The sequence below is a fragment of the Macrobrachium rosenbergii genome, chromosome 27 (genome assembly GCF_040412425.1).
Source record: "Macrobrachium rosenbergii isolate ZJJX-2024 chromosome 27, ASM4041242v1, whole genome shotgun sequence".
NCBI classification, from domain to species: domain Eukaryota; kingdom Metazoa; phylum Arthropoda; class Malacostraca; order Decapoda; family Palaemonidae; genus Macrobrachium; species Macrobrachium rosenbergii.
Genome location: NC_089767.1, coordinates 30,276,283 through 30,296,448, shown reverse-complemented (window position 1 = coordinate 30,296,448; position 20,166 = coordinate 30,276,283). Strand labels below are relative to the sequence as shown.

General features: G+C 36.7%; 2 protein-coding genes across 8 annotated transcripts in view; one reads left to right on the top strand and one right to left on the bottom strand.

Annotated features, from left to right (window-relative positions):
* mre11 (double strand break repair nuclease mre11) overlaps positions 1-20,166 on the top strand; it is a 52,482-nt gene that overhangs the window by 534 nt on the left and 31,782 nt on the right. The window lies entirely within an intron of this gene.
* Positions 6,235-19,000, bottom strand: LOC136853524 (torsin-1A-interacting protein 2-like). 5 transcript variants are annotated; one of them, XM_067129200.1, is made up of 6 exons: positions 18,636-18,975; positions 12,811-12,949; positions 12,479-12,655; positions 10,657-11,329; positions 8,830-9,026; positions 6,235-7,224 (listed from the first exon to the last, which is right to left on the bottom strand). In XM_067129200.1, the coding sequence occupies exons 2-6, from the start codon at positions 12,817-12,819 to the stop codon at positions 7,009-7,011; spliced, it is 1,272 nt and encodes a 423-aa protein (XP_066985301.1). In that variant the 5' UTR covers positions 12,820-12,949; positions 18,636-18,975; the 3' UTR covers positions 6,235-7,008. The 5 variants fall into 5 exon arrangements, with proteins under 5 accessions (XP_066985301.1, XP_066985302.1, XP_066985306.1 ...); XM_067129201.1 differs by having other exon boundaries at positions 18,640-18,767; XM_067129205.1 differs by having other exon boundaries at positions 12,855-12,949; positions 18,636-18,763.

Below are 20,166 nucleotides of genomic sequence, written 5' to 3'. Positions count from 1 at the left end.
CAAGCCCATGTCACTGAAATGAAGCTGATATATATATATATATATATATATATATATATATATATATAGTCTCCGATACACTCGTGACTTATTTTTAACTTTATTACAAATAATAAGCCCCGAATACTATTGACTCTCTCCAGACTTGCCCCATTTTCGTACACCACAAGTTCAAGATCCTTGCATGACTTACCAGAAGTAAACAAACCATAACGAAAGTAAAGAACTGATAGCCAAAAGCACATAATACGAAAGCAAACGGAAACGGTTATCAAGGACAGGTAAAGTGTCATGGTAATGAGTATCAAACTAGTTTGTGGTGTTTTAAGTGTGTAAACTTCCAAAGGTTTCATAGGCCTGGCTAATTGTAAGAGGATATTTTGGAGTGGATAGCCTATTCATTAAGTCGAAGTCCAGATAGCCTAAGTATGGCAAGTTTCGCGATAATCAAGGTGAAATAATAGTGTTTTTAGTGATAGTCAGGGTAAAATAAGCCCAGTAGTGTGTTAAGCGATACATGTAGTCATAATAATGAAATAACAGTGGTAAAACTAAAAACTCCTACTGCGGCCTGGTTGCCGCCAGTCGCCAAACGGAATATTTAATATCTTTTGTTTGTTTTTGTTTATGCTTGTCTTTTATTAATGTTTATGGTATTTACCGTCTTTTGCTTATGTTTTCACCTTCTTCCCCAAGGGCTGGTACTAAACATGGGGCAACTGGTAGTTACTAAAACTGGAGATGTGCAGTAGGCTAGTAGTCTTCCATTTTACCTAATGGTGTTGTGCCCAGGCCTAGGCTAATCTTATGTGTTGAAGAATTGGCAACAGTAGGCTAATTGTGGGAAGCATACAAATTACAATATATTTTTGACATAGGTACCCATATGCTGAAGGGCAATACAATTAAATTTTCAAAAGTTTAAAAATGACAACCCCATGTCCTAAATGTAAATATCTGTTCATCCTCACCCAGTTGTGTTGCTTAGGTTAGTACAATAAGCAGTTTATTTACCTTTTAACATATTTAGGTTTTTACCATTATCCAGTATTTGTTAAGCAGGACCAATCCCACTTCATTCTTATTTGCATGGATTGTGAAAATCTCAGTCAGTGGAGCTGTGGAAAGTTGTCGATGGACACGTTGGAAGTTGAAGGTGACTAAACCCCAGGCTGCTTGAGTAGCCTTCCAGAGACCATTTGTTATCTCTCCTGTGAATGAGTTTGCCCATCAGCTCCAGTCATGATAAGACCCCATGTTCTGTGTTGGCTTCTCTCAGTCTCTCAGTGAGAGCGACTCCATGTTTTTAATACAGTAGATGCAAGGGATGCTTATTTCCATGTACTTGTGACAGAATCTTAACAGTGAAAGCATTTGCTTCAAACTGTTCACGTGTCTATACTGGTGTCTGTTTTGGCCCCTTCACTTAGGATTTGTCTGTTAATCAGCTCAGTGGTCTGGTTAAACTAAGGTATAGGCTACTTAACTTATGGTGTCTTGATGACTGGTTGACCCAGGCTCCCACTGAGATGGAGTTACTTTTGGGATCGACTTCTGTTTCTTTGTTGTCAATTGGGAGTAGAGATAAACAGGGAGAAAATGTTACCCAAACAGCAGACGAAGTACTTGGGATTTTGATTGTTAATGGCATCCATTTGTCTGCAGTCCCTCAGATTCTGTTGGGTCAGGAACAACCAGCTAGCCTTTGATAATCCGTTGTGGTCACCCACTGTGTACTGAGGAAGTCCTGCTCTATGGGTGTATCCATGCTTCTGTTCTCATTTGCATGGAAAGAGGGATGGTATATTCCTGAGTGATTCGTTCGTATCAGGTATGTGGTCTCAAGAGGATTCTCACCTATACATCATTGTTGTGGAGCTGGCCATAGCACATCTGACACTGCAGGCATTTGGGGACCAGTTGATTGGACACTTAGTTGCATTGTTGAATGACAGCAACCATGCAGCCATAGGTCAGTAGCACAAGGGGTACACTCTCCCTCCCCTTTTGTGAGTTGGCGGTGCAGTTGCATGAGTGAGTGGTTTGCCTTGCAGTCAAGCTATCAACCAGATTCATCCCACTCAGTTGGAGTGTGTGGGCCAATCAGCTCAGTCACTAGGAACAGGCTGTAGGGACAGTGTGGCCTCTATACCTGCATATAGGTTGGAGCATTTTACCATGTCCTACGTGATTCTTTGGGGATTAACCAATTGTTGGTCATAGTGGCATTAAATAAACCTGCTGTCCCTATGCCGAGTGGGATCCCATTCTCCCACGTTTTCTCACCAAGGCATTGAAAGATCTACCTTTTCTACTTGGATTGGTGTCATCAGTTGGTGATCTCTCCAGTGTGAATTGCATTCAGCAAGCAAAAACTTCCTCGAATATATGGGAAAAGCTACCTCTCAGTTCTTTCCCAGGTCTTCTGATTGAAGGTCTTGGGCCTCTCTGCCTCAGTAGGGGTTGCCTAGAAGTGATTCAACTATCTTGCCTGCCCAAGAGACTCAGTTCTCCTGAGGAAGATGTAACTTACTCTTACTCTTCATTTTTCTACCCAGGTGCTACAATCCTAAGGGAGGCAGTGAATGGAGAAGTTATGTGCAGCACTCTTCTATCCTAGCATTATTGGGGAGAGTAGGCAAGTTGCATGATCTTTCTAGTTAGTGTGTCACTTGGATGGTTGTAGATCAGACTCGCTCATTCCTAATTTTATAAAAATAAAAAACTCAAGATCCCGTCAAACCTTGATGAGAGTTAAGTCACTTCTGCTCCTATCACTTTGAGACAGTACAGTTGAGAACTAGGACAAGATGCTGTCCCATCAGGTGCTATTTTACATTACTACATACTCAAGACTTAACATCTCAGAATGGTACTGTGTGTTGGTATCCTAAAGAACAAAAAGGAAGTCTACCAGATCACTGTCTTGTTTTCGGGAGGTCATCAAGTGGGTGTATGAGTTGCCTGGCAATTGGGAAGGTTCTGTACCATGGGAGAGGACTTGTGAAGTTGGGTCTGCCCCATCTGTAGCATTGGGGGAATTTCTTGGTATCGCAGTAACCAAGGGCTGGTGCGTGGAAGTGCCAGACACCTTTACCTCTTTCTACCTAAGGGATGTTGCCCATAAGCAGTTAATATTTCTTCACTTGTGGTGGCTGCATGATGCATAATTGCCCAAACCTTGCTAGGACAGAAAAACATCTAAGGTGAACAGTGGTGACAAGGCAGTTGAAGAAAGACAACCAGTATCCTTCTTTCTAACCTTTCTGCCTTTCAGCCAACAGCCGTATGCTTGCTGGTCAGGCAAGAAGCAGGTTGGTTAGATAATAGAGCTCCAAATCTGACTTTTAATAGTCAATAGATGTGACTCCCTCTTGTAACAAGGGTTGAGAGGGAGAGATGTCAGCAGAGCATACTTATAATTTCTCCATGGTATTATCTTACCTTCTGTGCTAGTCTTCCCAGACTACATAGGAAACCAAAGTTTTCATATTTTCCTTTAGTAATATTACAAACAAGCTATACTCTGGCACAGGGTCCTGCCATCCTTGACATCACATATCAGAATGCTACATTGTTGCATGCATCATCATTCCCTACATGACCAATAAACTGACAACACCTCCTATCAAAGGAGTCGAAGTCTCCATATAAAAGACAAAGGTTTGTATCCTTGAGGAACAAATTGCAAGTTTTAAAGAAAAATTGTATTTTTTGAGAGAAGAAAACTGTGATGCTTTATACCAAGTGTGGGTGGGTCTTCCATCCCAGGATTGTCAAAGACAACATAGTGAAAATGAGAACGTTTTGTAATGTTTACGATACGAATAGAATCTCCAAGTTAGTTGACATCATTATCATACTTGTGATATGGTTGTTAATGACATAGTGAAAATGAGAACATTTTGTAATGTTTACAATATGAATAGAATCTCCAAGTTAGTTGACATCATTATCACACTTGTGATATGGTTGTTAAGAGGGTACCTGACTTGTTGCTTGCTTGTAAGTTAAAATTCTGTTTAAGATTCAAGTAAAAAAATCAGCATAATGGACAGCATATTCTAATTTTCTTTATTTTAAACTTGTGCTTTGTTGAGGAGTGGTCTACTAACTCATCTTAAGCAGTTAATTTTTAATCTTGGATTACACATTTTCATTTTCAATTGACAAGTCTACAAATGGTGTATGTTTGATGCGAGTCACCGGCAGGGAGTAAATTCCTTAATATCAGTTGTTCTGGGGTATTTTAAGTTTATTTGGGAACTGTTGATAAGGACTTGCATTATTGTAGGTTTGTCATTAATTGTTAGTAATAATCTTAGTGTCTTGAAAGTTGATGAGAGTTGAGGTTATCAGGGAATACAGTAGTATAGTTTTATGGGAATCCAAAGATTTTCTATTTTCCTAAAAGTTAATTATTCACATTACTAATGTAGTATAGGATTTCATTATTTGAAACCTGTACTCACATGGAATAAAAGATTTAGTAAGTTTTCCATTCTTTTTGAGTTTCGGAGAGCTGCTCAATATTTTTTCCATAGTTGGTCTGGAAGAGTCTTTGGCTTAATTTTTATAACTTTTCAGTTTTAGGTCTTGAATCCCGTCTTCGTCATTACGAAAGAGGTGCTTAGGTTATAGGAAATATAGGTTAAGTAGATTGAATAGGTATAGTAAAGCCATTATGTTAATGGGTCTTTTCAGGATAGTGACATAACATACCCCTCCTCTAGGTAGGTTTTCAAACTTTTTTTTTTTTTTTTAATTCTTTAGATGTCAATGAACAGATCAAACATTGGTTGATTTACATCTAGCTATACATGGAGAATACTATATTGGCCTGATAGCAGATTCTTTATTGGTATTTAGACTCAATCATATAATCAGGGATTTTCTTTGCATGCCATTGTAAGGCTTGCTGTACTTTCTTCTGGACCATCTTGCTTTTGCTGGTTTTATGGTAGATATTTCTCTGTTCTGTACCAAGTTTATTGATGTGCAATTATAGGGACATTACAAAATATGGTACCTTAGGGACTTAATGAGCTAGTATTACCATAAGACAAGATCTAGAGTAAAGATAGTGAATGAGAGTATCAAAATAATTTGATAAAAAGGTTGGTGTCCAACAAGGATAGGCCAGTGTCATTTGTTGAATACTGTATATTAGTAATGGAGGAAGCTACAGAATAATGCAAGAAGGAAGGCCCCTTATATCTGCTATATGCAGTTAACCTAGTGTTAACAAAAGAACTAGAGGTAGAGGCATAAAAATACTTACAAGATGGAAGAGTCAATAGGAGAAGATTGAAAACCAACATTATCAAAACAAGGTTTATTGAGATGGGTAAGTGGATAAATGGGAACTCGGTGGTATGTACCTTGAGAACACACTTAATAGAGGAGCGGGTAACAAGAAGAGTGCAAAGGGGAAAAGTAGCACTTGCCTGGAAGATTTGGAAGAGATTACTGTTCAGCCAGAAAATTAAAGACTCACAGTGGTACACAGTGAAAATTAATGATGTGAATAATGCCTGCACCATTCTGTGCAGTCAAAACAGAGGCACTGTCATGAAAATGGAGGATATTTTGAAAAAGCTTGACCTCAGAATGCTAAGAGCCTTGAATGGAATGCACTGGGAAGATCATAAAGCTGAAGAAGTTGCAGTAAGAAAATAGGCCGAGATGAGAAGGGTTGAGGAACACATGGTCAGGAAAACGGTAGCTATGGAAGTAGCAGAGTAAAGGCCAGTTAGAGAGTGAGAATAACTCTTCACATCTGGCCCCAAAAATTGGAACTCAAACCTAAAAATGTTAGTTATGATAATGAGGTTTATTCTTTGATGCATGGTATGGTAACTAAACCGAATGTATCACCTCTGTGGCAGTTCAGGTACATGGATGCTCTTACACAGTTTTGATTACATAGTTGATATAGTTATTATTAAGTAGTTTAATACGATAGTTTGAAGATATACAGTTGTTCTAGGACCAGGTACATACACTGGAGCCCTAAAATACTAGGTTAGCATAAATAACAGCATCTAAGCCAGGAAAAATGAGCAAAGTGCAAGCATGATAAGTAGATTTCTTGTAAAAATAGCATGATCGGATGATTTTCTTTTATAACTGGTGTGTAGAGAGCCACTTCAAGTAATAAAGTTAAATTATGACAGTCAGTATCTGGAGCCTAAGTACCAAGAATGCATGAAAGGAAGTTAGTAAAAAGTCTGATGAATTGTTACAACCATTGTGGTCACAACTATAATTTTAATAGGATAGACATAACATGAGCATGGGAAAACAGTCCCCCGAAATATGATAAAACCCATAAATATTTACTATTACAAAAAATATGGTTTACAAAGGTTTGCCTTCTATATTATTTCAATAAAGAGAGTTATCCAACATTCATTTGACCTTTTAATTACTATATAAAGGTAAATGATATACAGTATGTGTGTGGATCTAAACTAGGTACATGTGTTTTGTTTAACACTAGCTTTTGTAACCAAAACTAACTATTCATTTGTGCCATGCCCTTTGGGACAATCTTTTACTCTATCACAGCCTCATACTACCGTTATCTGGATACTTTTAAATGAAAAACTTTAGAGGCAAAATGGAATTTTTATAACTTGTGCTATTATTTGATTTCTGAAGGGAACACTTACTAGAATGAATATGGTATTTCTATATAGTACAAAAAATATTCCTCCAGAGAGGCAATATTGTTTATAGTGATAATTTTTTAATCTCATCGTACCATATGAAAATATACTTTTCCAGAGTTCCAGAGAGCATATAAGATTCAAAATATCTTCATATATTCAAATTACATTTCTTTACTGACAACTAATTCATTAACATAATACAGTCTCACCTGTCATTTACTACATCAATGGCCACACAAAATCATATCAAATTTTGCTACACAATATTGGGAGTAATAAAGTACCAAGTATTCTTTCTTTTTCTTTCACACGATGAAAAGCACATAAAAACACTTCATAAGCTTTCGCAAGCATAATTTAGTCTTTCAGCGGACTCGGGTTTGATTAGTACTGGGGCATTTGCTACCCGGGACACAATAGCCGAAACATCTTTTTCTTGCAGCTGCTCTCCCCATATTCCCATCAAGTAATCATCAATCGTATTTTCCAGCCGTTCCCATGATAAGTTTTCATACTTTCCAGGAATATGTATCACCAAGATGATGACTGCCTAATAGGAGTACAGAAAATCAATATAAGTAGAGGACCATCATTTCAGAAAGCTAAATGTGACAGTCAATATTATATCGAAACAATGGCATTTGAAACAATAATTAATAAATGTTCATGTTTAGGCAGCCCATAATCAATAAGATCAATGATAATACTTTGTAATTTAAAGCTGACTAAAGACCCTGTGGGTGAATAAAAAATGGGTGAAAAAAGGTGACTAAAGACCTTGTGGGCAAATAAAAATGGTTGAAAAAAAAACCTGATTAAGAAATGTATCAACACATTTGGTTAGAGGCCATATACAAAAAATATCATCTACATATCTAAAACACCATATGGTAAAATATTAGGTAAAAATTTAGTATACAAAAATTCCATGTATAAATTACTTAAAACAGGCAAAAGGGGATTTCCCATTTCTTTTCAAACTGAACAATTTGGTACCTTCCATTAATTTCACTTATGAAGAAGAACATGATGGTTGTCTCTCATTTTTAGATGTAAATGTTCACTGTACTTTAAATGGCTTTAAATACTCATTTCATAGGAAACTCACAAATGTAAAATTATACATTCATTATTATTCTAATCATAGCAATCAAATAAAGAAGGCTACTTTTTCTTCCACGTTTTAAAGAGCTTTACATATCTGCATCCCTGAATTTCTTCAAGAAGAGTGAAAATATTTTTAACATATCAGAAAAATTAAAATACCCCAAATATTTTGTTGAATGTGCTTTGCAAAAAGCACAAAAAACTTTTTATTCAGTGACTACCGGAGTTTTTGCAAGACTTTTAATATTAATAAAAAAATGTTTTTAAATTTTCAAAAACATACTAGTGTAACAAGGAATTCTCCAATAGTTTCTTGTGGCTACATTTATAGGGTTCCTTGCACGAATTGCAAGTGTTTTTATACAGGCCAATCAGGGAAGGGACTGGAGAAAGATTTAAACAACACCCTGTAAACTGTAAGAATGGGGTAAATGTTGAATACTTTATTTTTACACAATTTTAATCATATGTTTTATTGGGAGGGGGCAAAAGTCATTTTACATTGTAACAATATAACTCGTAGAAATGTTATTGAATGTGCGTTGATTAAATATCACAGTGACTTATTGAATGTAAGCCAGGGTATGTACAAACTGGATGCATTTGTTGTTTAAGAGATTTGTAAGATTGTCACTTTTTAATCACCTGTTGAGCTGTTCTGTACCTGCTGTGCTGGTTTTAACTGGATTTTGAATATTTGTTTCCATTTTTTTCAGCTTCTGTTTACTTTGTTAGGTATTCTAGGTGTTTTTAGTATTGTACCTCGAAAATGTGTTGAAATAACACAAAAGCACTTGGTACTCCTTTCTTTTATTTTTCCTGTGCCTAAGCTGAATATATTCACATGCTATTTAGTGACATATAAGCATAAAAGTCATGTTATGTTATATGCTGCACTTATTCAAAATAGAATGATCAACATTCAGAAATGGCATGGTTGATATTTCATAAATCCAATATTATATGCCTGATTTAAAAGTGTACAACTACTAGTGAACTTATTCAATTACCCACATAAATCCGAACAAATAATTAAAGATATCCATACCTGTTTAAATGGAGCATTTTCATTATCACAGAATGCATGAAAAGTCATCGCTGCTTCTCCGGGTATTTTTTCTACATTGTGAACTATTGCTGCATGAGCACTTTCCAGCCTCAGTAAATTCTCATAGAGATCTGTCTTTAGATGCAGATGTCCTTTGTGTACTTCACTTTTCACATCATACATGATAAACCTACGGTCTGAAATAAACAAAAGACCCAGCTTTTATCACTACTAAAAGTTAATACACAAAAAACCTACCTAACAAACAAAATGTTTCATTAATCCACAATGATAAAGGAAAAAACATGAGGTCTTGAAGGAGAAGTTGACAAGGCCTCAAACATGACTGTATCTTAGTCATCCAAATTTTATTTTAAGATAAATAAAAGACAATTTTCAATTTCCTCTCCAACCTAGGTCAAACATGACCCTCCACAACTATATGTCCCACTGATTAAAAGTATAGTAGTACAACTATTGTGTGCAGAAACCCTTAAGATAGATTGGCCTTGCAATATATAAAATTACCACCATTTTCTAGTAATATTTACAAAATTTTGACCAATTTACCAATTTTTCCAAATTATGAACACTTTGTGCCAATTTTGATATGCAAAATACTTTGGTAAAAGTGCAAAATTTGCAGTGTTTTTAGAAAAATTAGTAAAATTTTGCCAATTTTGAAAAAAAAATAAAAATAAAAATGGGTAAAATTTAATCATACTTCACCATTTTCTGGCAAATTTCTTCCAATTTCTGCAAAGATAGACAGGTCCTGCCAGGTACCTGCATGTAAAATAAGAGGATAATTCATGGGTATACTAAAAGGCAATGTTAGTGCCCTGACTTTGCAGGCTTGCAACCCTGCCCATTCCATTTAATCCATTACATTACCACAGGTTCTACGGATCAACTAATGCAGCCAAACAGCCCTTTATTTTAGTCATTTACTGCTTTCAATAACCCACAAACAAGAACAGTCTGCAAGTCATTTCTCCGAGGACTCTGGTCTTATGCAGATAAATCTGATTACCCTTTCTGGACAGAGCATGAGATTCTAATGCTGGAAGACCCAAGACAAGGAAGGAATAGTGGAGGGTGCTGTGGTATGGTCCTGGTTATAAGTGTCTTCGTCTTCACATCATATGGAGGAGCAAATGACAAACTTAAACTTATTGATGATCGACCTTTGTGTGTGTGTGTCTGAGTGCTCTTCTAAAAGTTGCAAATATACGTAAAAAGACTGAACACAATGCGAGATCCAGCAGAAGATTCCAGGAAAGATTTATAAGGAGGCCGCCTCAGACATTTCAGGACAAGAGTGAAGCCCTATTATGAGGTTTGAGTGGCCAACACAGAAATTCCCTGTTGGCTTCTGTGCCTCTTGAAGGCAGGGGACAATTATTTACCTTTACAATAAATTAAAGCAGCTGAAACAGACAAAGTAAAAAATTACTGGTATAGTGGAAGTGGCCAGATCAATAGCCCTTTGATCAATGGGAGATCAATGGGATTGTGATGAAACAAATGAGATTTAATCATTCCAATGAACCTATCTATATTGTCTGCAGATCACTAATTATAAGGTTACTGTGAATTCTCCTATAAATCAAAAGTAATTTCTTAAAATAATTTTTAGTACTTTCACATTAATTTGGGATCCTAAAGGTTACTAAACTAGATAAGATTCTTTGATGAAGAATTATGGTAAATTGCATCCATGGGATCCCCAGAAATTAACCAACTAGTTGGGTTCCTTTACTGAAAATAGCACCTTGCAATATCTTCAAAACTATCCAATGCAAAATATAACTTATGATGACTTACCTTCAAATCCATCACTAATAGCTTGGCTAATTCTATGAAGAAGGCATACAGCTGTTCGTTCTGCCCCTTCCGGAACCACAGAAAGTACTACAGCTGGTTGTAGTGGACTCTCTTTCATTATTGTCTCTAATTGTCCTATTAGCTGAACCCAAAACTGCCTTGTCTGTGTAAATTCTGAATTGATGGTTTTTAACTCCTCTTTAATATCACTATACACTTTCTCAATAGGCTTTACATAGGGTTCTGAATCTGGGATCTCATCGAGACTTTTCAAAGATTCATAAAATGCTAAAATGCCAAGGATAATCAACACTATAAATCCAATATACAGAACAGGCATGACTCTTCCCTTTTTCCTATCTTGTGGCCTCAAGTCAGGATGTATTTTCCTACCAGGGCTCCCCTTCTCGGGAGTAAGAGGGCCTTTTCTGGTTCCTACAGGGCAGTTTTTACCAGTGCACTTTGTGCGATTAGTTAGATGGTGCTCTTCATGTAATCTGTTATGCCTCTGGAAACTGGGGCTACTTCCAGGCAGACATTCTGAGTCTGACTCCTTTGATGATAAGGATGAAATATCTGGATAAACTCCTGATGAACTAAGGTGGGCAGCTCGGTCAATTTCATCTTTGGGATGGCTGGTGTCAAACTCTTCATCACTCTCCTCGTCATCAAGCTGAAATAATGAATATAAGGGTTTGTTCTTGAAAACTGGAATAAAAGCTTAGTATTTTGAAATAAATTTTCTTCTTTCTTCAACCAAACCCTTAATGGAGGATATAACAAAATGATCCTCTAACACAAGTATGGTTCTAGTCCAAAGTTTCGCCTTTGCATGAGTAGGTTTTGAATGATTAATCATTCAAAATATCACAAATACTACAAAACATATGAAAACAAATACTGGTGTGAGTTTTTACATAGTTATCGCACTATAAGACAAATAACATTTCATATTAAAATTACCTGAATAATAATTCAGTTTTAGAGAGCAAGTTAGGTCACATAACATCTGATATGACATAAAGCTCCATTTAATTTGTAAATGCATGAAGAAAAGTGGAAATTGTCAGTGTCTTGGCCAGAAAACCTGGCCTATAACATGGGCCAATAATCTGCCAGTTCTTGGAGTTGGGTATCAGGCTAGATGGCATGGAGATTGCTTACAAGAATACTGTCTTTTAAAAATATTTTCATTAGGTTTAAAAAATATCTTTTTTTTAACCTGCCCATACTGCGTGACAGTAAACATCCAAGTTATGAATACTCTCAAGATTGTGCTATGAAATTACTTCACACACTTAACTGCATGAAAATGCAATATGAATACAGTAGTCTACATCGTTATTACCATTACTTTGTTGTTGGTACTCTTACCACTTATTATCATAATTATACAAAGGTCCCTTTTAAAAACCAAAGACCGATAAATAAACTTAATTTTCATGAACATAATTGGGCCTTGGAAGTTTTTAAAGAGGCCGGATATGGTACGAAAGAACTAACCTACATCCTTTCTTGAAGGGGTTAAGCATTCAAAGAAAATATCACTGGCAGAAAATGCTTTGCATTTCTCACTTTCCCTGTTCAGAAATTAAAACAATAACTGTACATGGAAGTACATACTGTTATGTTTTTTTTATCTGACTGAAACTGCCTGAGGATAGAAAAATATAAATACAGTATTAGGACAATATAGTACCAATGAGAAACAGTTTATATGACAATGATACTAAACTACCTCCCAAAACTTACGCACACCACTCAATGGAGTGGCAGCCCACTAAACCAAACGTTAGGAAACAATGTAGGTGGAAATTATTACCCTTCTCGTCCCTTGTTTATCTTTTCGTACAGGTGATCTTCCTTCACTGGCTCTAGCCCGTGTTAATGGTGGGCTTCCAGGAACTGAGGGAGGCGAGTAGGTACCTCTGTTTTTTATTGCTGGTCGAGCAGTAGCTGCAGATTCCATTCTGGTGTGCTTGACAGTGTTTACTAGTTTCTGTCAAGAAGGATAAAGATTACTGTAAAAATATTCTTTTATCAGAAGTATGTGTACTGCATAAATAAAATCCTATTTTGAATTTTTTTCCTTACGCATTCATGTTTTAAAAATATCACAATAATACAATATAGCTGCATTAAACTGTGCCAAACCTTTGTCATGATAAACTACTGAAAAGTTTTCCCAAGTACTATACATGAAACCATCTGCCTGGAAATTGGTAACATTCTTTGTTCTTCAATTTTCTGCTATGGTCAATAAAAAGTATAAAGTAAGGCACGATTCCACATTCTGAAATTTCAAATTATTAATATCAATATACAAAAAATATACCACTAAGCACTTTCTATCTGATACAAAGTATAACAAGTGTTAAACAATTATATGGTAAATGGACAACATTAATCTATTCTGTTTTACATTGACAAATAATGCTTTATCATCAAATAATGCTGTGTGATTTTCAGAGACACTGCTTTTCTGGTAATCTGAACAAAAATGCACCAGGTTTACCAAATTAAAAGCTAAATCTCACTCAAGCTTGCTTATCTAGACATGAATTTTAGTTTTGAAAAATTATACATGCAGTATAATTTTCCAACACTAACTCATCAATTACACTGGCTTACATTTGTGGTCTCCAAGAAACATAGATACTGTACTTCATTCCTGAATTTAAAAGATCATCTGCTAACTGGCTAGCACTGCTATGCATGCACCCAAGGATCCTTAGGTTTCAAACAGAAAAGTCCCTCACTTTTCATGTTGACAGGGCTGCAGCTATGAGAATTCAGCAGTGCTTGGAGGCAAGACATTCAGTGTAAATGGTAGGTTTGCACTTGAAAATTCTTATTTTGAAAAAATACAAAAGCCAATCATTTGTACAGGTATTACCCAGAACTGCAATTTTAGAGACGGGGGGAATACACTGCTAAAGAAACCACAGAATTAGTTGAGTGGAACAATGGATACAACTTATAGCTTATCATCTAAGGTTATAAAAGAAATACTTAATCATATATGAACTGGTCATGAACTTTGTTTTATACATCTAGTGCTTCTCCAACCTGAAGATCTTGCTAATATACTGTCTTCACTGGGGGAGATTTCATCCAAAACTGTAGAATGCTTTTTGATTCCTGTCATCCTAGTACTGGGATCATGCTGAGAGTACTGAGAGGGGAGGGGCGGATGGAGGTCTCTCGTGGTGCGAAATGCTGCCATGGTTGACGGTATCCAAACAATACCAGGCACTGTGCAAATTTCTAGGAGAGCAAAAAAAAAAAAAGACACCATATGATTTTACCATGGGGGGGGATAAAACCAGTGGTCTGGCCATTGATAAGAGGGTGGTAGAAGTGCCGGTTTTCTTTGAGCTTCCCAAAGTACTGCACTGTTGAGAAACTAGTTTGTCTGAACTAGTCTGATCAAGTGTAGGTTCCTTTGTCAGCATGGTTTCTATCCTGCCAATAGTGCAGTTTTGTTTGTGCAGGACACTTCTTGAGGCAGGATGTTGGTTCTTGTTGCTGATCTAGCTGCTGTTGGTGGAAAATTCCTTGCAAAGACCCTGAATTCTCTGTGCAGAAGTTACCAGGTGTTTGATGATGCTATTCTATCTGTAACATGAATCCTGAAGTGATGAAGATTGCCCAAGTCTCGTTCAAGCTGCTATCACCGACCTCGTCAACGATGCTATTTTAGTCTCGTGCCACTGTAGGCTCCAGGTACTAAAACCATGCCTATCGGTACATGCAGGCATTCACAGGTGTGCCAAGAACCTGCCAGTGTCCAAATCTTTAGTCATTTATTTCTGAGCTTGGGAACCCAGCCATTTCTGCGCTTCATGACTGCTATTTCTGTCAGTCACACAAGCCTTTGGTTGTTTGTCACATACTGTATATACTGGCCATCTCCTGACAGAGAACCATGTTTGAAGCTTCTGATTCCTGATATGTCTGCCTCTTGGTGCCTGGTCATCAGACCAAACTTGCATAACACTGGTCACCTCTGTCTCACACAGGACCCCAATAGTGTCTGCCTCGTCTGTCAACCATTTCAAGTGTGCATAAGACCCTGGCCATGTTTGCCTCTACTGTTTGGCATGGGACAGTAGACTTATGTTCATCCTGAGATCTCAACTATGTTCACCTCTAGTGCGTGGCATGGGGACCCAGTCATGTTTCTGGCTCAAAATCCCAACCTGTAACTCTCTTGGTTCTGTAATCCTGTATGCCTAATTTCCAGTTCTTGTGCTGATAAAATTCATTTCTCGCTATAATGTGGTTCGGATTCCACAATAAGCTGTAGGTCCCATTGCTAAGTAACCAACTGGTTCTTAGCCACGTAAAATAAAAGTCTAATCCTTCGGGCCAGCCCTAGGAGAGCTGTTAATCAGCTCAGTGGTCTGGTAAAACTAAGATATACTTAACTTTTTTGTGCTGATACGGAAGAATATGTCCCAAATTAAGTGTGAAACCTGACACTTGATGGGATCACAAACTGAACACTATGGAAAACCATAACTTGAACAGGCTTCATAAACAGTAACATTGAAATAAAGAGGAACAGCGGAAAAGCCTCAAGAATGTTACTTGAAACTCTACTTGCAAAAGAAAACAGATCCACCTGGTCATTAGCTAACACAGCAGTACAACAGAGAGGTCAGGAAAACCAACAGAGCCACCAATGAATACTGCATGACTGAATTGGTTGTCTATCCAGACTTGGCATATGCTATGTATAAATTACCTGGCTTTTATTTGGCGTATAAGGCCGTGCAACACATAAGCTGTGAAATTCTCTGCAGATTATAGTATAAAGAGCCAGCAAAAGCAACAAAGAATAGAAAATTTTGCAACATGAAATGAAATACTTGTATACTGTTCACTTAGAAACTTAAGTCAACAAAATATCAAGTTTAAAATATTCTGGAATTATTATTTAACAAACGGAAAGGTTTCCTCTTCTAACGACTTAACTCATGGCATGAAAATGAATACAAAACCTAATATTGAAAATAAGCAATGCCCAGTGTCTGTAGACTAGCAGTCAATTACTCTAGGCAACTTCTTGATACTGTACATAATGGTGGTTAACAACACACAAGTAGTCAAGAAAAAAAAGTGGTGAAAACACCTAATTCTCAAGGAAAAAGTGGCAAAAACACCTAATTCTATGAAAACAGCTTGTTATCTGCAAGCTCAATGCAGGAAAAGTGATGTTCTTAACTCTCAAGAAGGTCCATGGGTTGCCTGCAGACAATCCTCTTGGTAAATAGGTGAAGTTCTAAGATTTCTGAGGACTACAATGTGAGCTAATGCAAATGATACATGTGTTGAGAAACCAAGGCATATCAGTACTTAGAATGTACTTATCCAGTATTTGTGATTTAGAATGTACTTATCCAGCATTTAAATCACAAATCTATCTATTGCGTAATCTTGCCTTGAAATAACAGTACAACATGTCAGTTGTGCAGATGAAAATACATTTGAAATTATTCTTCCCCTTCAAAATAATTTACAACTGATGCTCAGGATAAAAAAAAATTGCCAATTTACTACGTTGAAAGTGGCATCACTAAAAAATGACAGGAGCAGACTGATAAGATTTATGAGTTGGATGTAATAAGATAAAGTGGTCAAAGGTCAAAAATGAGATATCAAAGATTAGATGATTTAGCCATATAGAGAAAATGAGAAATAAGCATTGTCATAACAGTAGTAGACATGAAAGTACGGGGCAGAGGCCAGAAGGAAGACCCAGAAAAATCATGAAGGCATATATGAAGACCTCCCCAAAATGAAAATTCAAGTCAATAGTGTTAAAGTACTGTTAAGGGAAAAAAAGATAATTGCATTTAGTACAATTATAAAACATAATTGCACCTAATACATGAGTTTTCAAAATTTACTACAGCAATTGGATTAACTGAAAATTTTAAGATGCTCAATAACCCTAATAGAGGTTATTCAACAGTGCTTGGCAGTATGGTCTAAATCTATAATCAATGATTGAAAAGTTAAAAGATTCTGTCACAATGTCTTTTAGCTTTCTGTGTCCAAGACCTGTCACTCACAGATGAATAAAATGAAACAATTCAAATATGTTACACAGTTAATGTACTGTACTTTTATTCTATGTTGTATAGATATACACACAGACCTGGTCATGAGGACTGGCAATTCAGAATGAGTGTGCCAATTTCTTAACCAAGATAATACTATACCTGTACTCATTGTCATAATTTTCATAATAGTAAATGTTTAATCTGTTGTAGATTGTTATCATTAACTTCTGCATTACAGGAAGTCTGCCATTTGTTTGGTATAATGGACTAAAGCAATGCCATATTGTACAAGAACTTTTATATTTTATCCTGGCATAACAGCCACAAATTTTTTTTTACAGTACTTTACTCCATCAAAGTAGCGAGGCTGTGGCGGGAACAATTTTTCAGTTTTACTGTACATCTGGCTGCCACAACCATCTGAGAGCGGACGACACATTAGTGAACCATTTACGATAGAAATGTAGTATTTTGTTGTTATGACTTTTCATTTATTTAAGTACATATTACTATGTGTACTTTCACGACATGTAATGTGTACATATGAGTGTTACCACTTTGGCAAAAATGCAAAAAAGTCGAGTATGACAATTTATCTAGAGCTGGTACAAACTAATAAAAGATAAAAAAAAAAAAACTGGTAAGAGAGTCAAGATGCCATGACGTCAAAATACAGGACTAAAATAAAGGTTTTAAATCCAAAATTATTACTTAAAACACCATTATATTTGACAAAACTTACACTGTGTATGATATATATATATATATTACACTGTATGTAATATATATTAATAAATAAAAAAATAGGGAAACACAAAGAATAGCTACATCATGATGTTCCCAGCAAAAGCGTTGAAATTTCTCTCAGGAATCTGGTTTGCTCCAACAACAAATATTTTCAAATGATTTATAATGAACATGTAATACATTTGCTCAATTTATAATCTTATTCTGGTGTTTAGCTAGATGTTTACCACTGATGTCAAGGAAACGGTGTCAGTGTCTATGGGTACAAATATTTTGCAGATTTAACACAGGAAATGGGCAGTTTGTTTACGCAAGTGACTTGGCAAATATTGAGATGGTGTCACTTGTCCACTTTTAAAGTGTTTTAAGTAAAAGTTTCGAGTGTCATGGTCTGTAAGTTAGCATCGTGCACAGCTAAATCTTAACAAACCTCTGTTTAATTGGAAGTATGCCATTATTTCCTAATTTAGGAGAAAACTGTTACTTTAATAGGAACATAGAGGTCTTGGCATGTTGTGTAGAGGGGGCACAAATCTCAACTGATCCTGATGGGGGGGCGTTCGAATGCATTTTCTGGAAGTGTCCAAACAGTGGAGGAATGTCGCAGTGTCCCACGCTCCGAGTGTTTACCCTACCCTCTTTGCTAGCCTATATTTTTAACCTGGTGTAGGCTAGGCCTTGTTGATCATGAAACAAAGGAAATAGCATTCGCTGCTCTTTGGCAACTTAAAAATAAACTCGTGGCAAGCATAGAACAATGGGAACAGGTTCCAGACAAAAAGAAACCTAACCTTTCCTAGAATACCATCTCCTGAAGTAACCAGACCTTACTTTCCTAACCTCAACCATGCACTGTGCCCTGACATGGCTGGGGAAGGCATCGGTCCCCATGAACCTCCCAAGTATCAAGAAACACTGGAAACAATGGACTCAGGCAGGTTAGAGCTAGCCTAGATCCCGTCGTTCTGGAAACTACACGATAAAATCTACACTTTTTTTAAACCTTAGCCTAAGGAACTACCTGGATGCCTACCTTAGGTAGGTTTGGTATTAAACCTAGCCTGGGATATTAGGGTAAGGCATCTTACGCGATCCCCTCCTATACTATTATAGACTAGTCTATCTAAAATAAAACTTTAATACACCCCACTGATACTGTACCTACGTCATTGGTGTAATTGCAACGTTAAAATTCGCAAGCTTCTCGGCAATCCCAAAATAGTAAAAGGTAGCCCGTTCTGCACGAGTACTGTGATGTATCGTTCCTGTTGCTAACATAAATAGTGTTGTTTCGGTGCGTTCATTGCGATCTTTTTTTCACAGTACCTCAAGAACCCATAGTCCTTAAAGTACTAAGTAAAGCGGAAAATCTTGGTACATACGTATATAAACTTAACGAAATTATTTATCTGTGACATGCACGATTATTAATCTTATTACATCGAAGCTCATACTACATCTTGTACATAACAGTGAACAGTACCGAAGTTGAGAACACACTAAAAAACATGCACGCATTGGTGCCACCTCAAAACATTAAAATTCCCACAAACTTGCTCTTTTTTTTCCCCACAAATTCCCACCACCTGAACTCGAATTTTTATAGATTATATGAAGCTTAATTGTAGGATCAAATGGTATATTTTATATAGAAAAAACAAGCTGAAATGAAAATAAGATTACTGATACCCTGAAAAAGAAATTGTTGCTGTTATTTGTAAGGAGAATGGTTTAGGTATCGGGTACCACCCAGTCATCTTGTATCTCACTCCAAGTTTCATCGTTGGCGTGGAAATTCTTCATCATATCTTCAGTTGGCCTGAAAGTAACGAACGTTTTATATTCTAAAACCAGTCCATACAAGATTTGAAGAATTGCTTACACAGACCGTACGTGAAAGCGATTGAGCATTTTTAAATGCACTATTTTCATTCTCGAAAAGATTCGCTCCAGTGTTGCATTTGAGAACGGTAGTGACAGTAAAGCCAGACCTAGTGATGATGCATTTGGATAAACTTATTCTCCAGCAGAGTTTTTCTTTTCTAATACATTAGCAAAAAATAAAATTTTAATATTATTCATGCATGATTGAAGCAGTTTTTCAAGGCTTGGGAAGGCCCATTCATTTTCAAAGTCATCGATGTCTTTAATTATATTTCTGTGCCTAGCTGCTATACTTGAGATACTTTCATTACTTGGGGACATTAGAGTGCTTGGATGAAAGTGCTTCAACATGAATAATGTTAATATTGTTGTTTGCACTTCTGTGAGTAAATCAAATGCAAATTTTATTTTTCATTTCGCTTTGAACACTGATAACTGACTGAGGCTGCAAGGTGGGACCCCTCGTAGTGGGAAGATGGGAGGGGAAGGGGGAAACGATTAAACTCACGAGAACTGAACGTGAACAAATTACATGCGTAGTCAATCTTTGCTCTGGAGATAGCGAGCCCGGGGGCGGGAACATGTAAAATTGATCCACAAATGTATTCCAGACCGATTTTTTGCATTTTGTCAGAATTCACCCAAAATTTCCATAACTCCCACAAAATTCCCACAAAAATTTAATTCCCCGACTCCTCCCACGTAGCCTCGTTTCTCTCACAGATTTGTGGGAAATTCTCATGTGGCAACACTGCATGCAAGGTTTGACCTGGGTCTAGCCGTGGGTATGGCAAAGCATCGTATGCTC